Genomic DNA, 21,963 nt, shown 5'->3' with positions numbered 1-21,963 from the left:
TTGGGGTCTGAGAGGAGGCAGAAGAATAGGATGCAAAGGCAAAGATGCTGTGTTTCTGGAGGACTTCAAAGACAAGCTGCTAGGGAAAAAAAAAATCATAAGCAGCAACTGAAATTGCAAGGCAAAGTTAAAATATACTCATTATTGCATTCTCAGAAATACTGGGTCATGCAAAGCCAGAATCCATTTAAATACATCACCATTACTTTATTGGGTTTGCTAATGAAGGCTTGTTAGTGTGAGCTAGTAGAAGAAAACACTGCTTTTTTAGTAGAGCTGGCAGCACATATACAAGTATAATATAGACAGGTACCTTTTTACATGATCATAAAGCACCTTCTTAAAAGGAGGGAGAAACACAGAAATATTATGAACACACAGTTAAGTAACTCCCTACCTCACGCAGTGCACATTACTGTAATCCCACTTATTTTCCCTGCATGAAACAAGTCTAATAACAGAAGAAATTTAATAAATCATCTTCCTACCCAAAGATGCCAGATTTTTCACACTGATTTATCACTGGCATCCTACCATTTCATGGTCTACTTACCACATTCAAAGCAAAACACTCAAGATTTGCTTGCAGGTTTATAGATTTATGTCTGCTTAAATGAGGAATACTGAAGATGCTCTGCAGCTGTTAGTTTAGTCAGGAAAACTCGAAATGGTAATGAGAGTGATTTTGGAATTTCTTTTCCCAGCAAATATAACTGGTGACTCAATATATTATATCACTACAGTTACAGAATACTCTGAACAGCACTGGAAAAATAATTTGCTGCTAAGTTGTGTGGAAGCTCAAGTTTATTTTCTGGCTTAGAAGACTTGAGGAAAGTGACACACTTGAAAGTTATTAATGTGTGTACCCACAGCTAATCTGTTGAGAAATAACACCTCTCATAGGTCCCCTGAATAAAGATCTTTGTGGAATACTTTGCTTGTGAGTGTTACACTAATTCTTTTCTTCAACTGCACCATTTTTATGTGTCAGTGCTAACATCTAGTTAATTATTAAAGCACGCTGGTCCCAGCAGCCAGCACTTTATGCTATCTTTAATAGTGCCCTTCTGCATACATTCCTATCGCCTGAACTCATTCCTATCTGGATTCACCAAAAACTACACTTCACTTTCTGCTCACAACTGAGGAGCTGGTGCAGGCCTGGTTAAATGAGCTCAACTGCCAGATGAAGTTGTTTGCAGAGCTGCACAGTGAACCAGACAGGGTAACCGATCCTGGGTAAAAACATTCCCTGGTTATTTTTAACTCAGATGGCTTGCGGAGTTTCGGTGCACTGGAGGGAGTAAATAGCTATAATGGCAAACTGCTGTGGCAGCAAGGGGACCTTTTGAACATTTTTCCTTACTTGTAGTACTAGCTTATCAAATTAAACCTTCAATTACAGCAAAGCCCTGTTTCTTCAGGCTTGAAGAACAAAAAACATTTCCCCAGCCTTGTGCCTCCCCACTGTCAGTCCCTTCTAACAAGCAAACAATCAACTTGCCCTCACTTTGAAGGCCCTTCAGCTCCCCATCTGCACCACCACAGCCCTCGTGGTCACATATGCAGCCCTCACATGCCAACTGCAGCTCTGGGGAGCTCCACACAAGCCTCTTCCAGAGGCACTGCCTCTCCTTTAGTCCTTTGTGAGATTTAGCGTGAATACATTTGTGTTATACAAAGATTCGCCACAAACTCCATCATCCAACAGGATCTCCCTCTGTGAGCAGAGTTTATGGTATTTCCCCCTGCACCCAGAGCAGTGCACACAGTCCTCCTCAGTAGCCCTCACTCAGTCAGGTTTGAGGCTCTGCATAAGTCCAAGGTCTCCATTCCAGATTAGAATCCCTGACGTCGCTGCACCAACAGCCCTTGCACACAATGCTCGAGGAGTCTCAAGATCAAGCACCTCAAACGTGGATACGTGACCTTCTTTAGCTTAACCAAGAACAGTCCAGGCACAGCAGCCCAGCCAGCCCTCTTAAAAACAACCTAGCAAAAGTAAGCAATCTACAAAAAAAAGTAATTTCAATCTCACCAAAGTTCCACCCAGAGGCACCACTGCCTATCACGAACTTCACTGGGATGTGACCAGCTTAAGTATATGCATGGCAAAAAAAGTAAGAAAAGGCAAAGCAAACACATTAAGCAAACATCCCTTGTCTGCTATCTACTTTAAGTAATTAAGTTATAAAGAGAGGAAAGAAATATGTTCTTTTGTGTTACCTTTTCCCACTAAGCGCCCTACAGGCTATCCCAAACCCAAGCTGCAACCACACTTGAGCCGTGAGACAGAATATACAAAATAGCAAAGAGAAGATAAAAAAGAGACAAGAAAAAAAGGTTTTCACAGTCAGAGAGCATGTCTTGGTAAAGAAGGATACAGTTCAAGGTGAACAGTAAGGGCCTCACTCACTGCCCAGACAGAAATAATACACTTGGGATCTAACTAGAAATCAGTACTAGCAGGCTACCACTGCTATCTCTTAGAATTTCAAAACAGAACTCCAGCAACTTTGTACAACAAACCACTTGCAGGCCAATATCACCTAAGTGCCTTATTTGCAATTAAACTTTTCTATCTGGTTCCCTCCTACTCCTCACAGTAAGAGTTTGTCTTGGTTGTTCCAAGTTACATCCAGAAATCTTTGGACATGTCCTATGCAGACCAACAAGTTTCAAAAAAAATAAAAAGTAGCAATTACAGGCATTTCTGTTTCAATGCTGGTTTTACATACTTCTTGAACTAAACAAGAAGTGGTGGATTTATCTGGTTCCATTTTCCTTGAACAGTGCCTTATGACCATAACTGAAGACAAGACTACCAAACCGGTGCAGTTAAGCCACCTGGATTGTTAGAAAAAAGGGAGAAGTCCTCTGCTTGTGCCACACCAGTCTAGACCTGCAGACTGACTAATTTGGGAAGCTCAGCAGCAAAACTAGCTTCCTACCAGCCAGCCACAGGCCTGCTACATTCCACTTCACGAAGCTGGTATTTATCTTCGAATCCTTCAAGGAGTTCAGCCACAACATTTTCAGCACCGGGAATGCTTTCGGTAAGTGCGAACAGGTTGCACGAGGTACACAAATATGAGCCATTTAGGCTCTTCCAAACTCTTGGAATATAAGGGCCCTACTTATAAGAGCCACCCTCCAACCACCGCTACTGAGCACTGGAATTCAGAGCTCCGGCCAAAACCAGAGGCAGGAGCCTCTCCCTGTAGTACGGGAAGGAGGCGCAGGGCTGGAGGCCAGCGGCTCCCTATTCATGGCTGGGAGTGCAAAGGGCATGCCAGGCAGGGATCTGGGAAACTGTGCCAGCACTCCTTGTGCAAGTGGCAGTAGGAGACGACCTGATAACCAAAAGGTACGTCAATATTTACTCGCTATATAAGCAACCGCTGCTAGGAGCTAACACACAGAAAGGTGCTCTTGGACTGCCACGTGGGTTAAGTTGTCCCAAAGGAATTTCACTATGGAAAAAAAATTGTAAATCGCTCAAAACCAGAACGGTGAGTATCTCAAAAGTATCTCGAAACCTAAGCATTGCTCCAAATTCATGCCAGCCTTTGAACCCAGCTCAGCTGCACTCTGTGTGTGCACTAGTACAAGGCGTGACTGCTGGATAACAGGATTCATTATGCCACTGCCGGCTCTGCTGGAACACTCACATGCAGCCTGAGGTTTCCTGCTTCCCTGCAAGGCAAGCCTGAAGTCACCTACTGCATTCCCAGGCTGTAGATCTGTAACCAGAGCGAGCCCAGAGCTTTGCCTGGTAGCAGTGCTGCATGAAGCAAGGAGCTGAGCGGTTCAAGTTTCACAAGAGGGGCGACAAGCAGCCCTTATTATTCCAGGTGACTGCATCACAAGACCCTTGTTTTGATTAGGGTTTTTATTTCCCACCTTTAACCTCAACAGATGTCGACAATCAGTTGCCTTTAAACTGTATTTTGTCACCTTGAGTTACCGTGAGGAGGCCCCAGGCTTTATCTCAGTGTGAGCATACCAGCCCCAGCGTAGCCCTGCGTGAATCTGCAGCCTGGAATCCGTGGCATTTTATTCCTTTAACTGGCCTGCATGCTTACCCTGAGAGCGTTTCGAGGGTTAGTCAGAATACCCGGAAACTGTGCAGGGATTTGCACACCCCAAGTCCAGCACAGGGAAGAGGGGCACCGAGGCATCAGGGTCTGTCAAACACCCAGCAGGCCAGCTCAAACACCAGCTGCACGTTCAGTTGTTGCTTTTCAATCTACTTTACTACTCTATTTTGGAGCTTGGAATTCATATATAGAGCATAAAATTCAGAACAAGCCGTTTTGTTGCCCAACAGCTATTTCAGAGATAAAAGACACTTTGAGATAACCCACCTTTGGGTTTATTGCCAGTTAATGAGAACAGTCTTGTGAAAGTAGCAGCACGGAAAAGGAAAGGAAAAAGGGGGAAAAAGCCTGAACAACTGCTCACCCATCCATCTGCAAGTCATATGCCTGCTTTCAGACAAAGCCTTTGAAACTTTGAGAGTCAAAAATCTACATACAAGTCATTTTACTCACTAGTGAGTGGAACAGTAAGCTCAGCTCCAATCAGAATTTGCTACAGACACTTTAAGAGCAGTAGGAAAAGTATTTTCTTTTACAAACTTGGCAGTAAGATTTGAGCTTGTAAATACAGCATGAAATCAGTAAACAAACAAAGCAAGCCCCAAACACCGAAGCCCTACACAGATTTTGTATCCTGCTAAGTGTTTTGGCAGTTTCAAACATGTTCCTGCATTACCACAGGTAACACTAAACTGACTGACACACTGAGCTCATCTCAGCCACATTGAATTACATCCATTCAATACCATCTCAAGGATCTAGTGACATTTATTAACTGATACATTCATACAAGTCACTAAAGCCTACTTAGTATGCAAAACTATACATGTCATTGCCACAAAACAAAAGCCATAGCTTTACAAGGAGGAATAAACACCTGGACTAATAAATTGTATCAATTCTCATCAAAAATAAACAGCATTTTGCACAGCAGACTTGAAAGAAGAAAATATTAGTGGCTTTCTTGCTGGATACTGCTCAAACTAGCTATATATTGTTCAGTTTGGGGGGGAAAAAATGCATGAAATAAATGGCAACTGCAGGATAAAAAAAATCAGAGGGTGATTAGGTAGTTGCTAGGCTGTATTCCCTTTGAGCAAGGAAACCTGAATATTACAAAGGGCTGAGTTACAAGGGAATGTGGGGTATTTTGTGACAGACCTCTGCATGACAGCTGGAGAAAAGCTATTGTGGCAACAGCTGTGTGCTCTGCACAGCTCATACTCCCAAATACCTCAGCCTGCTAAGAGGCCAGTTAACTGCCTGCAATGCATTTTAAAAGTTCTCTGCCTCTTGGGATGTGAGCATGATGGATTATTTGTGTATGTTTTCAATAACAGAAGGAATGCTTAGTTCTACCACTTAGACTTTTACAAAATGCTGTGGTGTAATGCTGAACTATCATTCACTGCTGCTTTCCTTGAGTTTATAGCTGCAACATCCCATTAACTCTCCTCCACAATTAAAACATCTTCACTTCCTGTCTTACCAGTGAACAGGCTTGACAGCAGTAAGTTCATCTATCATATCCTGATTTAAAGGAAATGATCTGATATTTCCAGGATGAAATCCTGGCCCACCAACAGCAATATTGAGCCGTGTTTACCTCCCTAGAGGAAGAATTTTGAGGAACACACTACTCATCTAACCACTGAAAGCTTTGATCTGCTAATTGGTACTCTAAAGTTACTCCAAGGTGTCAGATGAAGGTCTGAGAGGCGAACCCAAGATCACAGGCAGTTGTACACAAGTGACCAGCTAAACCTTACCTACTTCTGCACTGCACTAATTAGCACAGTAAGGCCAAACTGAGGACACCAAACAGCTCACATTGCATGAAGTGGGTTTGTTCCCTCAGCCTCCTTACAAACACACGGTCGTTTCAGGCCAGGCTGAGGCACAACAATCATCAGGAACTGATAGTCTCACGCAGGACAGCAAGCACCAGAGCACTTTGCACTGCCATAACCTCAGCCACTGCTGCTCGGGCAGGAATGAATGCTCCCTGCCTCCCCACCATCATCTAAACAAGGCAGGGAAGGATGAGCTGTGCAGAGATCCCAGAAAGCTGGCAAAGGAAAGAAGATTAACTGGTTCTTCTTACATCCTCACTTTCTCATGTTCCCCTTTGTTTTATCTGAAATCAAGGAAGAGTTTTCCCATATTCAAATATGAATTCCCTGCTGTCTTTCAAAGATACAACCTAAATTGCGGCACATGCATGCTGCATTCCTTATGATATCCTATCACCACAAAAGTCCTATCCACTGGAAAACAATCAGCACTGAAGTAAAAGCAACAGCTGTACTTGAGTACTGACTGACTGAAAACTAAAAAGGAAAGCAAAACCAAGTGTAGAAATATTTGCTACTAAGAAGAAAAAAAAAAAGCTTTCCTTTTTAAGCCTCAAAACTCAGTTGGTGACAGCCTTATTTAAAACAAGCAATAAAGAAACGAAAAAGAATTTAAATCCTCCACTGACACCGAGACCTGTCATGTAGCAAAAGCCAGTACTGATCCATGTTTTAGTGAAGGCCACTACACGTTTGTCACTTAATCCTAAGAAATTCCAAAAATGAAGCACGTGACTTGCTCGTAATCAATTTTAAAACGACTTGGAGCAGTTTCTGTGCAGCCTTAAAAGACAAACAGCCTATTTGGCAAGACACTCCTCGTACAGAAACCACGCAGGTGCCTGCATGGCAAAGCACGCACTTGATAACATCACAGTTTTAAGAGCTCAGGAAGACGCCGTGGGATATAAATAGCACACCAAGCCTCATCTCATTGTCCAAAACCACACAGCAAGCACGGAAAAAACCACAAAACTCTTCTCTAAGGTATCTGAGGTACTGTCCACACAGTCTTTATTCCCCAGCTATTTTTCTTTGGTTTTGTTCCGGGTTGTTTGGGGTTTCTTTAAGCCTGAATTTTCTGCTAAACTTCACTTTGCAGTGGCAAGATTTTATCTCAGGATAAAGCTGCCGGGAGGGCAAGAAGATGGAGATAACTTAATGCAAACTGACAATAAGTTGTTTTGAAGAAATCACCCTCAACGTGTCAGCTTAACACCATGGTGCTCGTCCCTCAACGTTCTTTCAAAGTTAACTATTTATTTTTCTGCTGTTAATTTGAAAAGATCCTTGTACGTGACAAAACAGACACAGGTTCCTCTTTCGTAGATACTTGCTGAAAGACAGGTGTCAGTCACAGCACTTGACCCAAAATTTATAGTTATATTTAATGTAAGCTCAAACTTTCAGATGAAAGAATTAATTTCTACAAGTACTCAAACACTGAAGCTATCCAGCACTCAGCAAAACCTTACTGCTCTTTAAAAAAATAGGTATACAAAGGCATCAAGTGTGAACTTCCTTTTTTTTCCTCATTACATCTTTAGTAGAAATTACAGCTTTTTTTTTGTGAAGGTAAAGTTATCCCAAAGCCCTCAGTGCTGCCACAGAATCCAGAAATCCCTTCAGCATCATTTCCCAAGACAGCAGCATCCCAGAACAGCAGCCATGCCCAGCTGCACACATCACTGCCACAGCAAGGCACAGGCAACACCACCTAAAGCAGCAGCGCCGTGTTTGAGTCAGTGGCACGCTAAACCAGCTGCAGAAAGCTCAGGGTTTAATTATCCCCATACGCAAGCAATGAGGAATTCAATCCACATACTGAGAGGACTGCAGTTATTCCAGCCCCATCACCTCCAAACAGACCAGCCAGGCAGTATTTTACCAAAAACTGACCAGCCACTTGCACGTCTGACAAAAGACACCCGTGTAATACACCTCAAAAAGCACCATTAAAACTAAACTAGCTCCACAGAACCAACTCTCCCAAAGTGCCCTTTCTTTTCATGTTCTGTACAATACTGGATCTTATAAAGCATTCAGATATCCAGCACTTATCCAAAAATTCAAAGTGCTGTTTTCTCTGTGGTTACTCAGTCTATGCTGCAGAGCTTAAATTCTTAACAGAGCAGCTGAGCCAATGAACACACAGATGCATGTATGAGTGAAAAAATTCACTGAAATAAAGAAACAGTCTATTTGCTATCAGATCACCTGCTCTAACAAAATATTAGTTGAGAACATCATTGCCCCAAAGCATTAAAAGACAAGTGTGCCCCGCTGTCAAGCCCATGTTAGGGGTAGGCAGAGCATCACCGCCTCTCCTCAGTGGAATAAAAGAAAACAAACAAGAAGCCATGCTCTCCAGATTCCCTGCTCTGCCGTCAGCAACAACAGCAAGCCGAACGCAAGTGGCTGTCTCCTCCTCCCACCATAAACAGAGGTAGGAACGCTAACAGCAACAGGGCAAAGGATGGAAACAAGTCAAGGGAGGTACGGCTGAATTCCTGGCGAGACAGTAAACCGGGATCTTCCCCCTAACACTGACACGCGCCCTTTGTATCGCCTATCCGGGCGTGTTTTTTACAGAAAACGAATAGGGGAAAAAGTTCAATTGTGTACAAGTTGCGGTATGAGCAGCGGGCGCTCAGAGGGGCGGTGGGCGCTGGCCGGCGGCAGCTCACACGGCCCCGCCACAGACACCGCTCCTCTCGGGGAGCTCCTGGCCCCGGCCGGCCCGGCACAAGATGCTCAGCCCGGGGCAGCTATTTCGGAGCCGGACGCCGAGTGTCACGGCTCCCCGGCCGCGCCTGCCGCTTCCCGGGCGGAGCTGGGGCCGGGCCCGCCCGCCACACCGCGCCCGCCGGTCCCGGGGCCCCGGAGCCAGAGAGCCCGGCCGGCCGCACCCTGCCCCTTCCCGCCTCCGGAACCTCCCCGGGGGCTCGCCCCGGGCCCCTCAAGGTCACGCCGCCGCCTCCCCGCCCCGGGTTTCCCGCTGCCCCGCCGGCAGCATCCCCGGCGCCGCCGGGAGGGAGGGAGGCAGGGAGGGAGGGAAGGAGCCGCCGCCGGAGTGAGGGAGGGAAGGAGCCGCCGCCGGAGTGAGGGAGCTGCCGCCCGCCGCCGCGCCGGCTCCAGCTCCAGCTCCAGCCCCGGCCCGGCCCCCCCGCGCCGGGCAGCGCCCAGGCCCCGCCGGCGGAGCGCTTCCCCCCGGCGCCGCGGCCCCTCACCTGGATGAACTGGATGGTGAGCGCCGACTTGCCCACGCCGCCGCCGCCCACCACCACCAGCCGGTACTTCTCCTGCCCCGGGCCGTCCCTGCAGCCCGCGGCCATGGGGGAGCCGAGCGGGGCGATCGCGGCAGCGCCGCCGCGGGGCTCCGACGCCTCCTTCTCTCGCTGGCGCTCTCCTCCCGCTCCTCCTCCTCCTCCTGGTGCCGCCGGGGCTGAGCAGCCGCAGGCCCCGCGGGCAGCGGCAGCAGCGGAGCCGAGCGGAGCGGAGCGCGCAGCACCGCCCGCCCCCGCAGCCAGGGCGCCGCGGCACTAATGGCCGCCGGGGGCGGGGCCGCGCAGCACCATGCTAATGAGGGGGCGGGGCGTGTATGCTAATGAGGCGAGTGCGCGGGGGCGGGGCCAGCGGGGAACCGCTGTGCAAGATCCGCCGGGGGCGGGGCCTGTTCATTACTATGCTAATGAGGGGCGGGGCGTGTTTAGCTGCATGCTAATTAGGCGGGAACGCGCGGGGGCGGGGCCAGCCGTGCAAGGAGCCGCCGGGGGCGGGGCCTCCACACCGCTATGTTAATGAGCTCATGCATATGCATGAGGCGTGCCCGCCCCGCCGCGGTGTTTGTCCCGCGCGGGTCCCCGCGTGTCCCCTGTGCCCCCCTGGCAGACAGCAGGTAATTAGCCGTGTCCCCACGGGCTCTGGTGGGGCGCCCGTCTGAGTGCCTCATCAACATTAATGAGGCCCGGGGTGCCCGCGGGGTGGGAGGGAGGTGCTGGTGACCCTGCCTAGGGATGCAGAGCCAAGGCTCAGAGAGGTCTGAAGCCAAAGCGGCGCTAATGTCGCTTCCCACTGAGAGCGAAAAATGTGAAAAAGTCACAGTGACTAAAGCCCTTCGCCAATCTCCATCAGGTGTTCTTGTGACCACGGGTTTCTCGCTGGTTTGGGCCATTCAGACCAAGTCCACTCTCTCCTCCGAGTGTCACCCACTGCTGGATGTCACAGCCCCGTATTCATCCCCTTCTGTACTTGGTCAGAGCACTGTGGTTTCAGTGTGTGCTGAATTCACCCTTTGCATCTCCTCCCCTTCGGCTGGGGACAGGCTGCTCTGATCCTCCAGTGGTGTCCTGCCCCTTTGGGCAATATCTCACTGCCCAGGAGGTTTCTGCACACACAACACCTGGCAGATGGTCAGAATACAAAGCAGAAGTTTTGCTGTTAGACCTGCTTTCAGGGAATTCCTTCTTCACTTCCCCTCCCCTTCTTGTGAAGATACAAAGCAACGACTTCATGTCTGTCTAATCTTACATGCCTGCACATAGGTGCATCCTTTTGCCCACACAGAATGACAGAGAGCTGTTATCACGGTCCTGAACAGCATAATCCCATCAGCGAGACAGACACGCTCCTCCTCCCTACAAACAAAACTCCAGAAGCAGTGGTCATGCTTGGGATCTTTGTTGGAGGGACCTGACCTGTACAACACTGGGGCTGTGTGAGAAGGCAGGGACAGCTTATCTGTGCCACCTCCTGCTTATTCAAGAAACCCAGACTTTCAACATTCAACTCATATTTCAGCTCTGCACCAAATGAGGGGAGGGTCCCACAGGCAGGAGCCTCCTTCCCCCCCAGACCCAGGGCAGCACCAACTGCCCAGTGCAGTAACTAACAGAGATCCAGAGAAATTACAGCTTGTGCAGCTAATTAAGAACTAATATGATATCGTATATACACATGGGGGCAAATCCGTGATGTAGCCTAATCTTAATTCCACCATTACCCAATTTGTCACGCTGAGCTTTGCAATTCTTTAACTGAATTCCTCTGCTTAAATCCCCAAAACTTTGAAACCAAGAACAACATCCTTCAAGGCTAGTTCTGTCTCAAGGGAGAAGAGTGCTTGACACACAGGAAACAAACTGATACTTTGTGAGTTAATGGTGTAACTGTATGAGAAGGAGATGCTTTGTCCCCAGGATTCCCAACAGTATTTTGGAAGAGGAATGCCAGCACCCCGGCTCAGTTGCCTCGGTGCTCTCCTGTAGTGATAAGCTGCTTTTTCACATCCGTTTCCTTATTGCTCACGCTGATCAGAAATAAGGAACAACTCACACAGGAGAGAATACGTAGCCTAATATTTTCCAGTTCGGAAAAAAGATAAGTGAGAGGGAGATAAAACAGAAGTCTATAAATTCCTAAGCAGCACAGGGAAGTTGAACAGAGAAAGCCTCAAAATAGGAGAACTAAGAGACACTCAGTGATAGTAGAAAGGAACAAGTTTAAACAAACAAAAAAGGATAAAAGAGGATACTGTTTTCCACAGACACAATCAATGGCACTGTGGAAATCTCTGCCACAAGGGGCTGTGGAAAATGAAACTGCGTGTGAGTGACAAAAGGTTAGACAAAGTCACAGAGCAGAAAGCAGCATAAAGCAGCTACTAAGCACAGCGAAGGGAAGTCCCTAAAGCTCTGGCAGCCTGGAGGCAGGTTGGCTAAACAAAGAACCCAGTTTCTTCCCATGTGTCCTGGTTCTGGTGTTCTCTCACCTACAAGTCAATTACTGGCCACTGACAGGATCAGGGACCCATGCAAGTACTAATCCAGCAGGACAAATCTCCTAATTCTTAATTACATTCTCTAGCCTGAGAAAAATCAAAAGTACAGACTGTGAGGAAATGAAGCTGCAGCTAATTTATTAAGTGTTTTTTAATCAAAGTACAGCTACAATCTCACACTTGGCCATTGGTACAGTAACCACTAAACTCCACTGCCAGGAATGGCAGTGATATGAAAAGCAGATTTTAAGTGAGCTTTAAGAACACACTAATCTCTATGCAAACTATTGGAATAGGATATCTGAGTTCTTTGTTCAGAGTTACATAGAAAGCCAAACATTTTTATTATCCCTTATTTTTTGTTTCAGTTTCATTATACATAATTTGAAACAAATTTAGTATTCTGAAAACAATAAATACTGTCTCTGATATAATTATCCTATCTTGTGATATACTTGTGCTTACTTGTGAATTCTGTGAGAAAAATCTTGTTGTTCTTTAAAAAACACTGACAAATATGACAAAGGGTTAAAATAATACAATAATCTATTCTGATCAAAAGAATATATTGCAAAAAAATACTGTTAAATTCTTTGCATTTGTAAATTTTGAAATCTAGTTTCATAAATAGAGTTATATTCTTTCAAAACACAAAGCAGTGATCACAGAAAAACAGGAGATGGATTGCAATTAATGAACAGCGGTGGGCTTTGTAGTTTTCTAACTGCTCCCAAAGATGTCAGTAAGAATTGCTTACTCTTTGCTGTACAAACATAGGTACAGGGAGAGAATATCAATGATAGACAGTCTAAAACCAGAGCAGCCAGGGCAGATCCAGCCCTGGAAGTGCCAGTCTCCACTCCCTGCACCCTGAGCCCTGACTCAAGTCAATACCTTGCCTTCCCTCAGGAGCAGCCCTTGCTGTGAGCCCTGGTTTCGGAAGACAAGGGGTACACATGTGAGTAAAGACATGGATAATAGGGAACAGCACACTCCAGGATCCACTTCAAGATCAACTAACCTGAGAAAGGCTTGACTGGTGAGGCACTTTATCCAGCAGGTGAAGACAAGAAACTTGTGACTGACAGGAGGCAGCAAAGGAAGATGATGAAAAAGGGGCTTGGAATGTTCCATGCAGCCAGGAAAATAAATTTTGCAGCACCACTTCTCATATCCCTAGGGAGGTAGTAAGTGTGGGATTTCATAACAGAGAGGAAGAACTCAAAATACCAAGACTTGAGATGACGAAGCCATGACCAAAGTTTTGATGAAGCAGCTGGGAGAGAAAGTACAGCTTTTAGAAGCGTTGCATGGAAAGGAGCTGCGTCACTTCAGGTCTAGCCTGAATATGCGTACTGAAAAAGAGACAAAATCAGGAGTGACATCCAGATGGCAGGCTTAAAAGAAAGATCACCATAGTGCTTTATATAATGACAGGAAAAAAAAACAAAAAACCTTCAGGAAGTGCTCGAGGGAAAGATCCAGAACGTTATTTTACATTGGCAGCCTGGCAAGGATGTGAGTTTGGAAGGTTAGAAGACGTGTATGCAGCAAGTGACATATTGAAAGTTAAAAAGTGCTCCGGGAGAACCTAAAATCTTAATTAGGAGAAAACTTGTTCTCAGGCTTAGCACAGGAAAAAAGTTACAAAAATCTTTAGGGCATGAGTCAGAGTAGCAGGTAAGTTTAACTCTGAGTTATTCCACTGATTTAGGATTATATATGTACCTATCACTGGAACTAGTTTATTGACCTTGTTCAAACAGGCCTTAAACATCACCCCTCCTATTAAGTGGATAGTGTCACCTAAAGAACATCCACGTGCTGCAATTCCCATCAAGGACTCCACTGCTGACCATAAGAATATTTGAGGGAACTGGCTTTCTCAAAGCCATAAAACAAAAAGCTTTGGAAAAAAAAAGATATAAAAAATAGGAAAGTAAGACCTAATTCAGAATAAAACAGGAGATAATTTTTCTTGTCTATGCAAAAAACATGAGCTTTGTAATGAGCAATGAGCACCCAGAAACTGGGAGAGAAATAAGCTCTTTCTCCCCAGACATACTTATTACTTTCTATCTGAGTAAAAAGTAAAACTATTTTCAGACAAGTAGCTACAGCTTTTTATAAATCTTGATCTATTTTTACATCTACCTATTCCAGTAGTCTGTAGTAAACACTTCAAAATGTGTCATTTTCTTGGAGGCTTGGAACTGATTTACAAACAAAAGTCCTATTTTTTTTCTGTAATGTTTAAGATGGGCTTGTCAATTTTCATTAATTATTATGATTACATTAGCAATTCACATGTGTTTATACCCAGGAATAATTACAGAGAAATAATATCCCAAGAGAAAAGAGTAAAATAAACTGCATAGGAATAGGATTTTTAGATAAGATTGTTTAAGTTTGTGATGCTTTGTGTTTTCCTGTTTTCCCTAACATTTACATAACTGCCTTGAACAATTAACACTTGGGGCAATATATGTTGGGTCTCTTTTTTTGAGATCCAGCATCATCTCTTTAGTGAGCAGCTCTGGTTCTGCACACCTGGGCCTTCAGTCAATCCTCTACCGAACCAAGCAATCTAATCTTCATTGATTTATGTGATTCCAGGTATATTTAGATAATATATATTTATCTATTTTTACACATGTTGATTTATCTGTTTATTTAATGATGTTACTAGGGGAAAAAAAGAGGCAGGAAAGAAACACAAACTAGTACCTTTTAGGCTTTCTCTGTACACTTTAAAAATGAGAAAGTGATTCCAAAAGGAAATTTCTCCACAAATCACCTCGAAATTACTACTTGAAAGAAAACCCTTACTCTGTTGGAAAGGTGCATGTACCTTTCCCAGTCTATTTCAAGATGAAGGCAGTGAGTATGGGTACAGACACTGGCTGTGATACACCACAGGGATGAGCTCAGAGCAGATGGCATTCCCTCTGGAGCAGAGTGGCCATGTCCATATTGCACCATGGAGCTGGTGCCTTCAATCCCTTACACTACAAACCCCCCTCCACCCAGTGTGGTCATGACTGACCCATCTTCCTCATGGTATGGGACCTGACAGGAGCATTCCCCAGAGGCTGGTGAGCTCCACACCTGTCCTTGGTTGCTGTTTGTACCCCTTGCAGGCTCTTCATGGCATCTTCTCAGAACTGTCTCTGGGCCAGAGAGATCCCAGGGGAGATTGTGTTATGGTGTCCATTCCTTGGAGGATAACTTGTTTACAGGAATGGCATCCACCATTCCATGATGCAGGGGCAGGCTGAGGGCTGTCTCTCAGGAAAGGCAGATGCCATGCAGCACCACAACTTGTCCCTAGTGGAGTGCAGAGCCCTGCAGCTCCTGACTTGCTGCAGAGAACCCATGGGTGGCGAGTTCAGAGTTGAGAGCTGAGCTAACACCTGCAACTCTTTGTCTCCGTGCTGTTCTTGCTGTGCATCCCTAATGGCAGCATGTGCCACCTGCATGAGGACAGTCTGCAGGATTGCCAGCCTGCCAGACTCACATCAGCACACCCCACAGAGCTGCCCCTCTCTCCTGTCAGCCTGCAGGAGGGCCCCTCCAGCCTGATGGGGCTCAGCAGCCAAGTTCACTGCACACAGCACTCCTCAATGTGGGGCTTTGGGAAGGGGATGAACTGGCAGTGTTGTGAAAGGCAATTTCACAAACCACAGCTAGATTTCTTTGGCCAGAAAATGCTGCCTTAACTAATGCACACAGCCAGTCCATATACCACCACAGTATGATCAGAACCTCTGTCCCCACAAGACTCAGAAACTGGGTTTTTTCCTTCACCACCAAACTGCTAAACACTGCTAGTTTCTGTTCCCCTCATACAGGATATAAGCAACTTCTTATCCCCTAATGCTATGAGCCTGTGTGCTTTCTTATGTTTATTATCTTTCCACAGAGCTACAAGGGACAGCACAATAAAAAACAATGGTTGTGTAGGAAACACAGAGCTATCCAAACCTGCCTCTGAATCTCAACTTAGGGAACAGCCAGATTTTCATACACCTTCTCTTCATTCACAATCCTGCCACCCCAAAATGGAGAAGCAGCTTCTACCACCTGTCCCAAGAGTACTCTGCTGCTTTTGCAAGGTTTGTGGGCACTTCTTAGTCGGCTTCTATTACGTTTTTGGAGTTGGCAAGGTGGTGCAGCCAAGAAAGCCACACTTCCACTTCTCACCAAAGCTCCCACACCAGTATTGCTTGAGATCCATTTAGGTGATAGTTAAGCTTGATTAGAGAAAGAAAGGGTGAGAAATTAGGTAGGTTGGACTAAATCACCTGAGTCTGACAACATTTTTTGTAAGGTACACAGTTAGCAGTATCAGAGGCATTGGTGGTGACCCTTAGAACTTTTTAGAAAGTGGGTGAGAAGCTGAGGAGAATGTTAAAAAGGAAGAGTAGAAAACTGTCTATCAGTCACTCTACTCTCATTTTCTGAAAGAAGAAGTATTAAAACAAATATTTAAACAATTTGTAAATACCTCTAAGAAAACAAGGAGGCAACTGACAACAAATATGTCCTTCTCCAAGAACAAATGGTGTCTAATCAAAATATTGTTCTCCCAAGATCCTTTAACAGGCTTTTGAGTAGGAGGAAGCAGTATGCATCCTATACCTTGGTGCTGTCTTTCATGATTCAGTTTGTTCAGCCTGGAGAACAGAAGGCTCCAGGGTGACCTAACTGTACCTTCTAAAATCTAAAGGGAGCTGACAAGAAAGATGGAGAGGGACTTTTTGTGCAAGCATATAGTGACAGAACAAGGAGGAATGGCTTCAAACTGCAAGAGAGAAGGTTTGGATTAGATATTTGGAAGAAATTCTTTACTGTGAGCATGGTGGGATATTGGCACAGGATGCTCCAGCCCTGGAAATGTTCAAAGACAGCTCGGTTGGGGCTCTGAGCAGCCTGATCTAATGGAAGATGTTCATGCCCATGACAGGGGGATTGGAACCAGAGGATCTTTAAGGTCCCTTCCAACCCAGGCTATTGTATGGTTTTATGATTCTCTGTGGTTATAATTAGGCATTTATATAACCCCTGTGTTATGTTAGATGGCAGCAGTAAAGCTGCAGTAGGGCAGGTGGGGCAGGTAGACCCCGTGATTTTCAATGGTTCACGGACAGAACTGAGAGTAGCAGCACACAACAATCCAGAAGATGTCACACAATCTAGTATTATTAAATATTTTAGTAATAACCTAGATTATGAAACAAGAAAGCACGTGTCCTACATTTTCAGAAGCTGCATGCTGGGGAAGAAAACAAGACTTGTGAATAACCACAAGAATTAAAGAAAAGCTCTAAAAAAAGAAAATGCAATTCAGAAACAATGCACATATTGTTCTGCCTGTAGACAAGAATTTGTTAGTTATTTGATTGCAGTTATGTATGTTAGAAAAAAAAACTGAAAAAAATACTTTCCTTTTCCTTGGTGGTTTTCCTTGCTTCTTGGTATTTTACGCCATCTGAGCCTGAACTCCCTCCTATTACATACATACTTTCAGAAAAATCCTTCGTTACATTTTATTTCTCTGGCTAACTTACAGTGTAATTTCCACGATAAAGGCTTGCATTACAATTTTAGTATAACTCTTTAGCATGATGACCTACATTTCATTTTCTGCATATTTCCTCCTTATGCTGAGATCAAAGGAGAGCTAATGACTGAGGCACTGGTCTGACTGAAATTCCCATCCTCCTCTTGCACCGAGGTGATGTGTGCTTGCACTTCATGGCATTTATTTAGCAAACTGCCTACTCTGCTATTTCCTATAAACTCACTTTTTGTAAGGCTACTCACTTCCAGCCTCAGTTCTATTTCTCTTTACCCTTCATGACCCATTCCCACTGACTAATGTTGGGATGCAATTTTTCTAGAATTCATTGTCCCAATATTTCTGTATCTCAGCTGGATGCAGAGATCTGTCTGGTTAATTCTGAGAACTCTAAATCCACAGAGGAGCAAAATGCACTAGGAATCATTTACTGAAATGCATGACCTTGAAATAGCATAGTTCCACAGCACAGATGGAGTTTACCAGATGTCTGAGTGTAGGAAATTATGAGATTTAAGAGTCAGTATTTCGGAGTGGCTTAAAAAAACTGAGATTACTGGATAGGATAGAGATACTGCAAGTATATTTAAACAAGTATATCTACATGTGGATCCATGACGTTGGTGCCCAGACTAGTTTGCCAACCCTGCCTCTCCAGTGTGCACTTTTCTGTGCAATGCATGTACATCCTGAGCACAGTGAAAGGTTCTCTCTTCATTGATATGAAATGTGGGACTCTTTCTTGAACCATCAGCACTGGTCTGATGGTGATATAACCCCTCTGCTGTTGGTTGTTTAATGTTTGGCTTGTCAGGTGTCTGAAATGACCAAAAATCCATGCAGTGTGGCATCACCATCTAGCCACCACAAGAAGAGCTGCTCTTCAAAACAATTACATCATCTTTTAGATTTCCAGTGCTAAAAATAGCAAGGGAGGATTCTTCACCTAGAGATGTCTTGAAACAGTGCTGTTGTTAGCAATGGGGTTTGTACAGCAAGCTCCTGTCTGGAGAGAGGTTCACAGATGCATAAGCACTACCCTTTCTAGGACTAAAAGCTGCTTGGGGACATGAATTTCTTTTAAATAAGTGCCTTTCCCATCTCCACTCTCTTTTTAATCCATCCTATCATCAAAGTGCCACATTTCTTCGTACCTCCAAGATGCTCCAACAGTTGAGGCTTCCCTTATTATTTGGGTCAACTCAGCTACTGATCATAGCTGCCTATGGAACATATCAGGGCATCTCTGCTGCTACAGGATAAAGGACAGGTTAGTCTGGCTGCATTTTCAAATGTCACAGCTAGCTGAAATCACAGCTATGGCTTAGGAAAACTGTTTTCTCAGCCTACAACAACTTCCCTCAGCACTGTCATTTCATCATGTAAGGGTTACTTGTGGGTGAACAGGAGAAGGTTCAGCAGTTCATTTTCTTTGGGTATGAAAATTGAAATACCAATATAAAAATCTTGTAAAATGTTTTGTTCTTTTTTTTTTTTTTTTTTTTCCTCCTCTCTACCATTCTTGCTGTATTTTCTTCCTATTCCTTGTTGGCAAACTCCCTCACCACTGATTTCCCCTGCCAATTTTTTCTAAGATTCTGCCACTGAGTCCTGCAGGGTAATGAGCTCCTCAACCCCCCTGTACATCTCAACATGTTTCCATGCTTTTCATGTCATCAACAGGCCAGGGAGCCCTTTCTCAGGATACAAAGTATTGTGAGACACTGCTGAAGGGCAGCTCAAGGACCTGGAAAGGTGTTTTCCCAAAACCCAACAGACATACACTGCATAAGTGAGATTGCTGTCTTCTGGCTTGCCCCAGTTTAGGTATGGGGACATAGGAATGCAAGAATAATTGCCAGAGGAGAGGACACAGCCTTGTGCAGAGTTTGAGTAATTCCTCTTCCACTCTTTTTCCTCTTGCTCCAATGTGCATACTTCAAGGAAACCCAACACACATAGCAAAACACCCTATATCCACAATATCTTCTCTCCAGCTTCAGAGGCACTTGAGCTTTTGGTTTAAAGGTGATATTAAGAGATTTTGCCCAGTCCCTCATGTTTTGACCTGTGAGGCTGTTGCCAAGCAGAAAAAAAGTGCTTCTTCACATAAGTGAAATTAGGTTGTACTGAGATGTCTGTTGAGGAATTAACATTTAATTTTCATATTTGTCCAAATTGTTACTTACATTCAATTTAAAGGAGCAGTACTAGTGGATCACACCAGTGGGTTCTGCACCAACATGTTGTAAGATCCAGTTTCTGTCACAAGGAAATTACCATCTAGACAGACAGAAGAAATATTATTATCCCATGGCAGACACATATTATCCCATCCTATTCAAGCACAAACACGCCAAGGAATATGCCTGAGGACACCCAGAAAGACTACATCAGTCAAGTGAGCCATATTGGGGTATGAACAACACAAGCCCTTTGCTTATTGCTGCTCCAGACACTCTGTATCTTCCTCTAAATCAGCCTATTAATTCATCACCAGGAGCACCACAGGTGAAGAAGCTGTTGAAATCTATTTTCTTTTTGTTGTCATTATTAACGTGCATAAGAACAACAGGCTGAAGTCAATAAGAATCAATGAGATCAACATATCTGCTGTAGGAATGAATTACCATTAAATATATATTTTAAAACAAATATTCTGCTTTTTCATACTGTTATGTCACTGAAAATAAGAATCTATCTGAAAAACAGAAAACATGTCTAACAGTGGAAAAATGGGGAAATTCAGGTAAAAGTAAACAAGCCAGCTTGACAACAAGTGCATGGTAAACAGACATTTCACTGAGAAGGAGACTTTTCAGATATTTCCATGACATGTTGTTGCCACTTGAAATGTGGTGCCTTCTGGTGCTGTCTCAGAATATCTGGCAGAACATGTTGTATGTAATCAGACGCTATTTTTTCAATGTACAATTTTTTTTAAATTCTGTCTTCTCTGATAAGCATCGTGCAAGACAAATGCTCTACTTGCCAAATAATTTCTTTCAGAAAAATTAAAAAAAACACATCTCTAGGATTTTCTGTTCCTAGCAGCTCCAACTCCCATCTTTAAAAGTCTTAATGCAATAAAGCAAAATATTTAAGACATTTTGGCTCACTGTCAAATCTCCTATTAAAGGAAAGTATATTTGAAAGATATTTAAAAATAGTAGTAGTCACACAAAATCATAAAGGGAAAAAACCTATAATGATAATAATTAAATTTACCATTAAATATAAATTTATCTTTCTATTACATAGAATAAACAGTCACAGTGAGGAGCTTACACTTTTGAGCTCACTGGAATGTGAGCATTCATCACTCACCAAACTCACTCATGTACTCAAAGCACCACTTGCCTTTACTACTTTGTAGTAAATGAAAGCTAACGAATAATATTCCAGTTAACTCTTACCCAACTAAATGACTTCTTGGTTCCCCAGATAGAACTTTTGTGTGGACATTCTCCAAAATCATTGTCAGTGCTGCAGCCTGGTTTTAACAAGAGACATCTCAAAAAGCACAAAGGACAAAAAAGAAAGTGGTGAAAATGAAAATCAGCAGAGACAATGTTAAATAACACATTCAGTGGTGACAAGAGAGCTGGCAAGATATCCAACCCCAAGGTCAGCACATCTTCCCTGGCTACAGCAGAGCTTGTGCAGGAAACCAGCAGCTTTTTCTCACATTATCACATTGGCAGGGGCCGTGTGGGGAAGTGCAGAAAGTGACCTGCAGCTTTCCTGGGTCTGGCATCAAGTCTAGTGTGTTAGATTTGCACTTCTTCAGAGCAGCTTAGAAGATGCAAGGAAATATTTGCCTACTTGGCTCCCGGCAAATGAAAACATTAAAGTTCTTGCCTGAGCACTGCCTGCTAACAAGGAATGCAGTGAAACAGGAGTGGATCAGGAGACAAGACTTTTTGCACACTTTTTCTTCTGGCCATGTTCCTGTTCACATTCCTTGTCCTATTCTAGGTGACCCCGTGGACCTGCTGTCCAGGCCTCCTCCCAGTGCTGAGCTGGGCTGCAGGCAGAGGCAGAATGAGAGGTGGCCAAGGCAGCTCCTCAGGACACCCAGAGTGAACTGGCTCTTTCTGAGCAGCCTTTGCTTGGGGGAAGAAGGCATTGAGTTTCTCAAGCTCTTTGTGGCCCTTCTCAGCTGCCCTCTAAATCCTGCAGCCCTCATCCAAACCTTAGTTTAGACTTCACAAGTCAGAGTTCTCACTGAAGCATCCAAGACACTTCTCTCCACAGATTCCCCTTCATGACAATCCCATTCTCCCATTCAGACCCCACCCCAGGGCAGCTCCAACAATGCAACCCATGAGGACTGACAGTCAGTGGTCAGTCCACTTATGGACCAACCACCACACATTTGCAGACATCCCAGCAGGCTGCCCCAGGAGGCTTTGTGGTATCTGTGTTTCCCCTCCTCCATCATCAGGTTCAAAGGGGATCTCCAGTCCAAGCAGGATCATTCACAGCATGGAGCAGAAGAGGCTGAGAGCCCTCTGTGCTGTTGGTGGTGAAGCCATACTGGCACAACAGCGGGGAACAGGGCTAGTTTAACCACATGCTATGAAATACTGTGAATAAATGGAATGTGCTTTTTTTGTTGACTACAGTATGGCAGGTCCTGATTGA

At 44.6% G+C, this 21,963-nt stretch overlaps 1 protein-coding gene across 1 annotated transcript in view; it reads right to left on the bottom strand.

The window, feature by feature from the left end:
- Nucleotides 1–9,381, bottom strand: part of RRAS2 (RAS related 2) — a 43,312-nt gene extending 33,931 nt beyond the window's left edge. The window contains exon 1 of the mRNA XM_083863534.1: nt 9,187–9,381. Coding sequence (XP_083719660.1) covers nt 9,187–9,291 — 105 coding nt within the window. The 5' untranslated portion in view covers nt 9,292–9,381. The remainder of the gene's footprint in view (nt 1–9,186) is intronic.
- Between the last annotated feature and the right edge of the window lie 12,582 nt (nt 9,382–21,963).

Source organism: Zosterops lateralis, assembly GCF_965231275.1.
Source record: "Zosterops lateralis genome assembly, chromosome: 6".
Classification (NCBI taxonomy): domain Eukaryota; kingdom Metazoa; phylum Chordata; class Aves; order Passeriformes; family Zosteropidae; genus Zosterops; species Zosterops lateralis.
The sequence above is the reverse complement of the archived record's forward strand: the minus strand, read 5'-3'. Positions and strand labels throughout refer to the sequence as shown.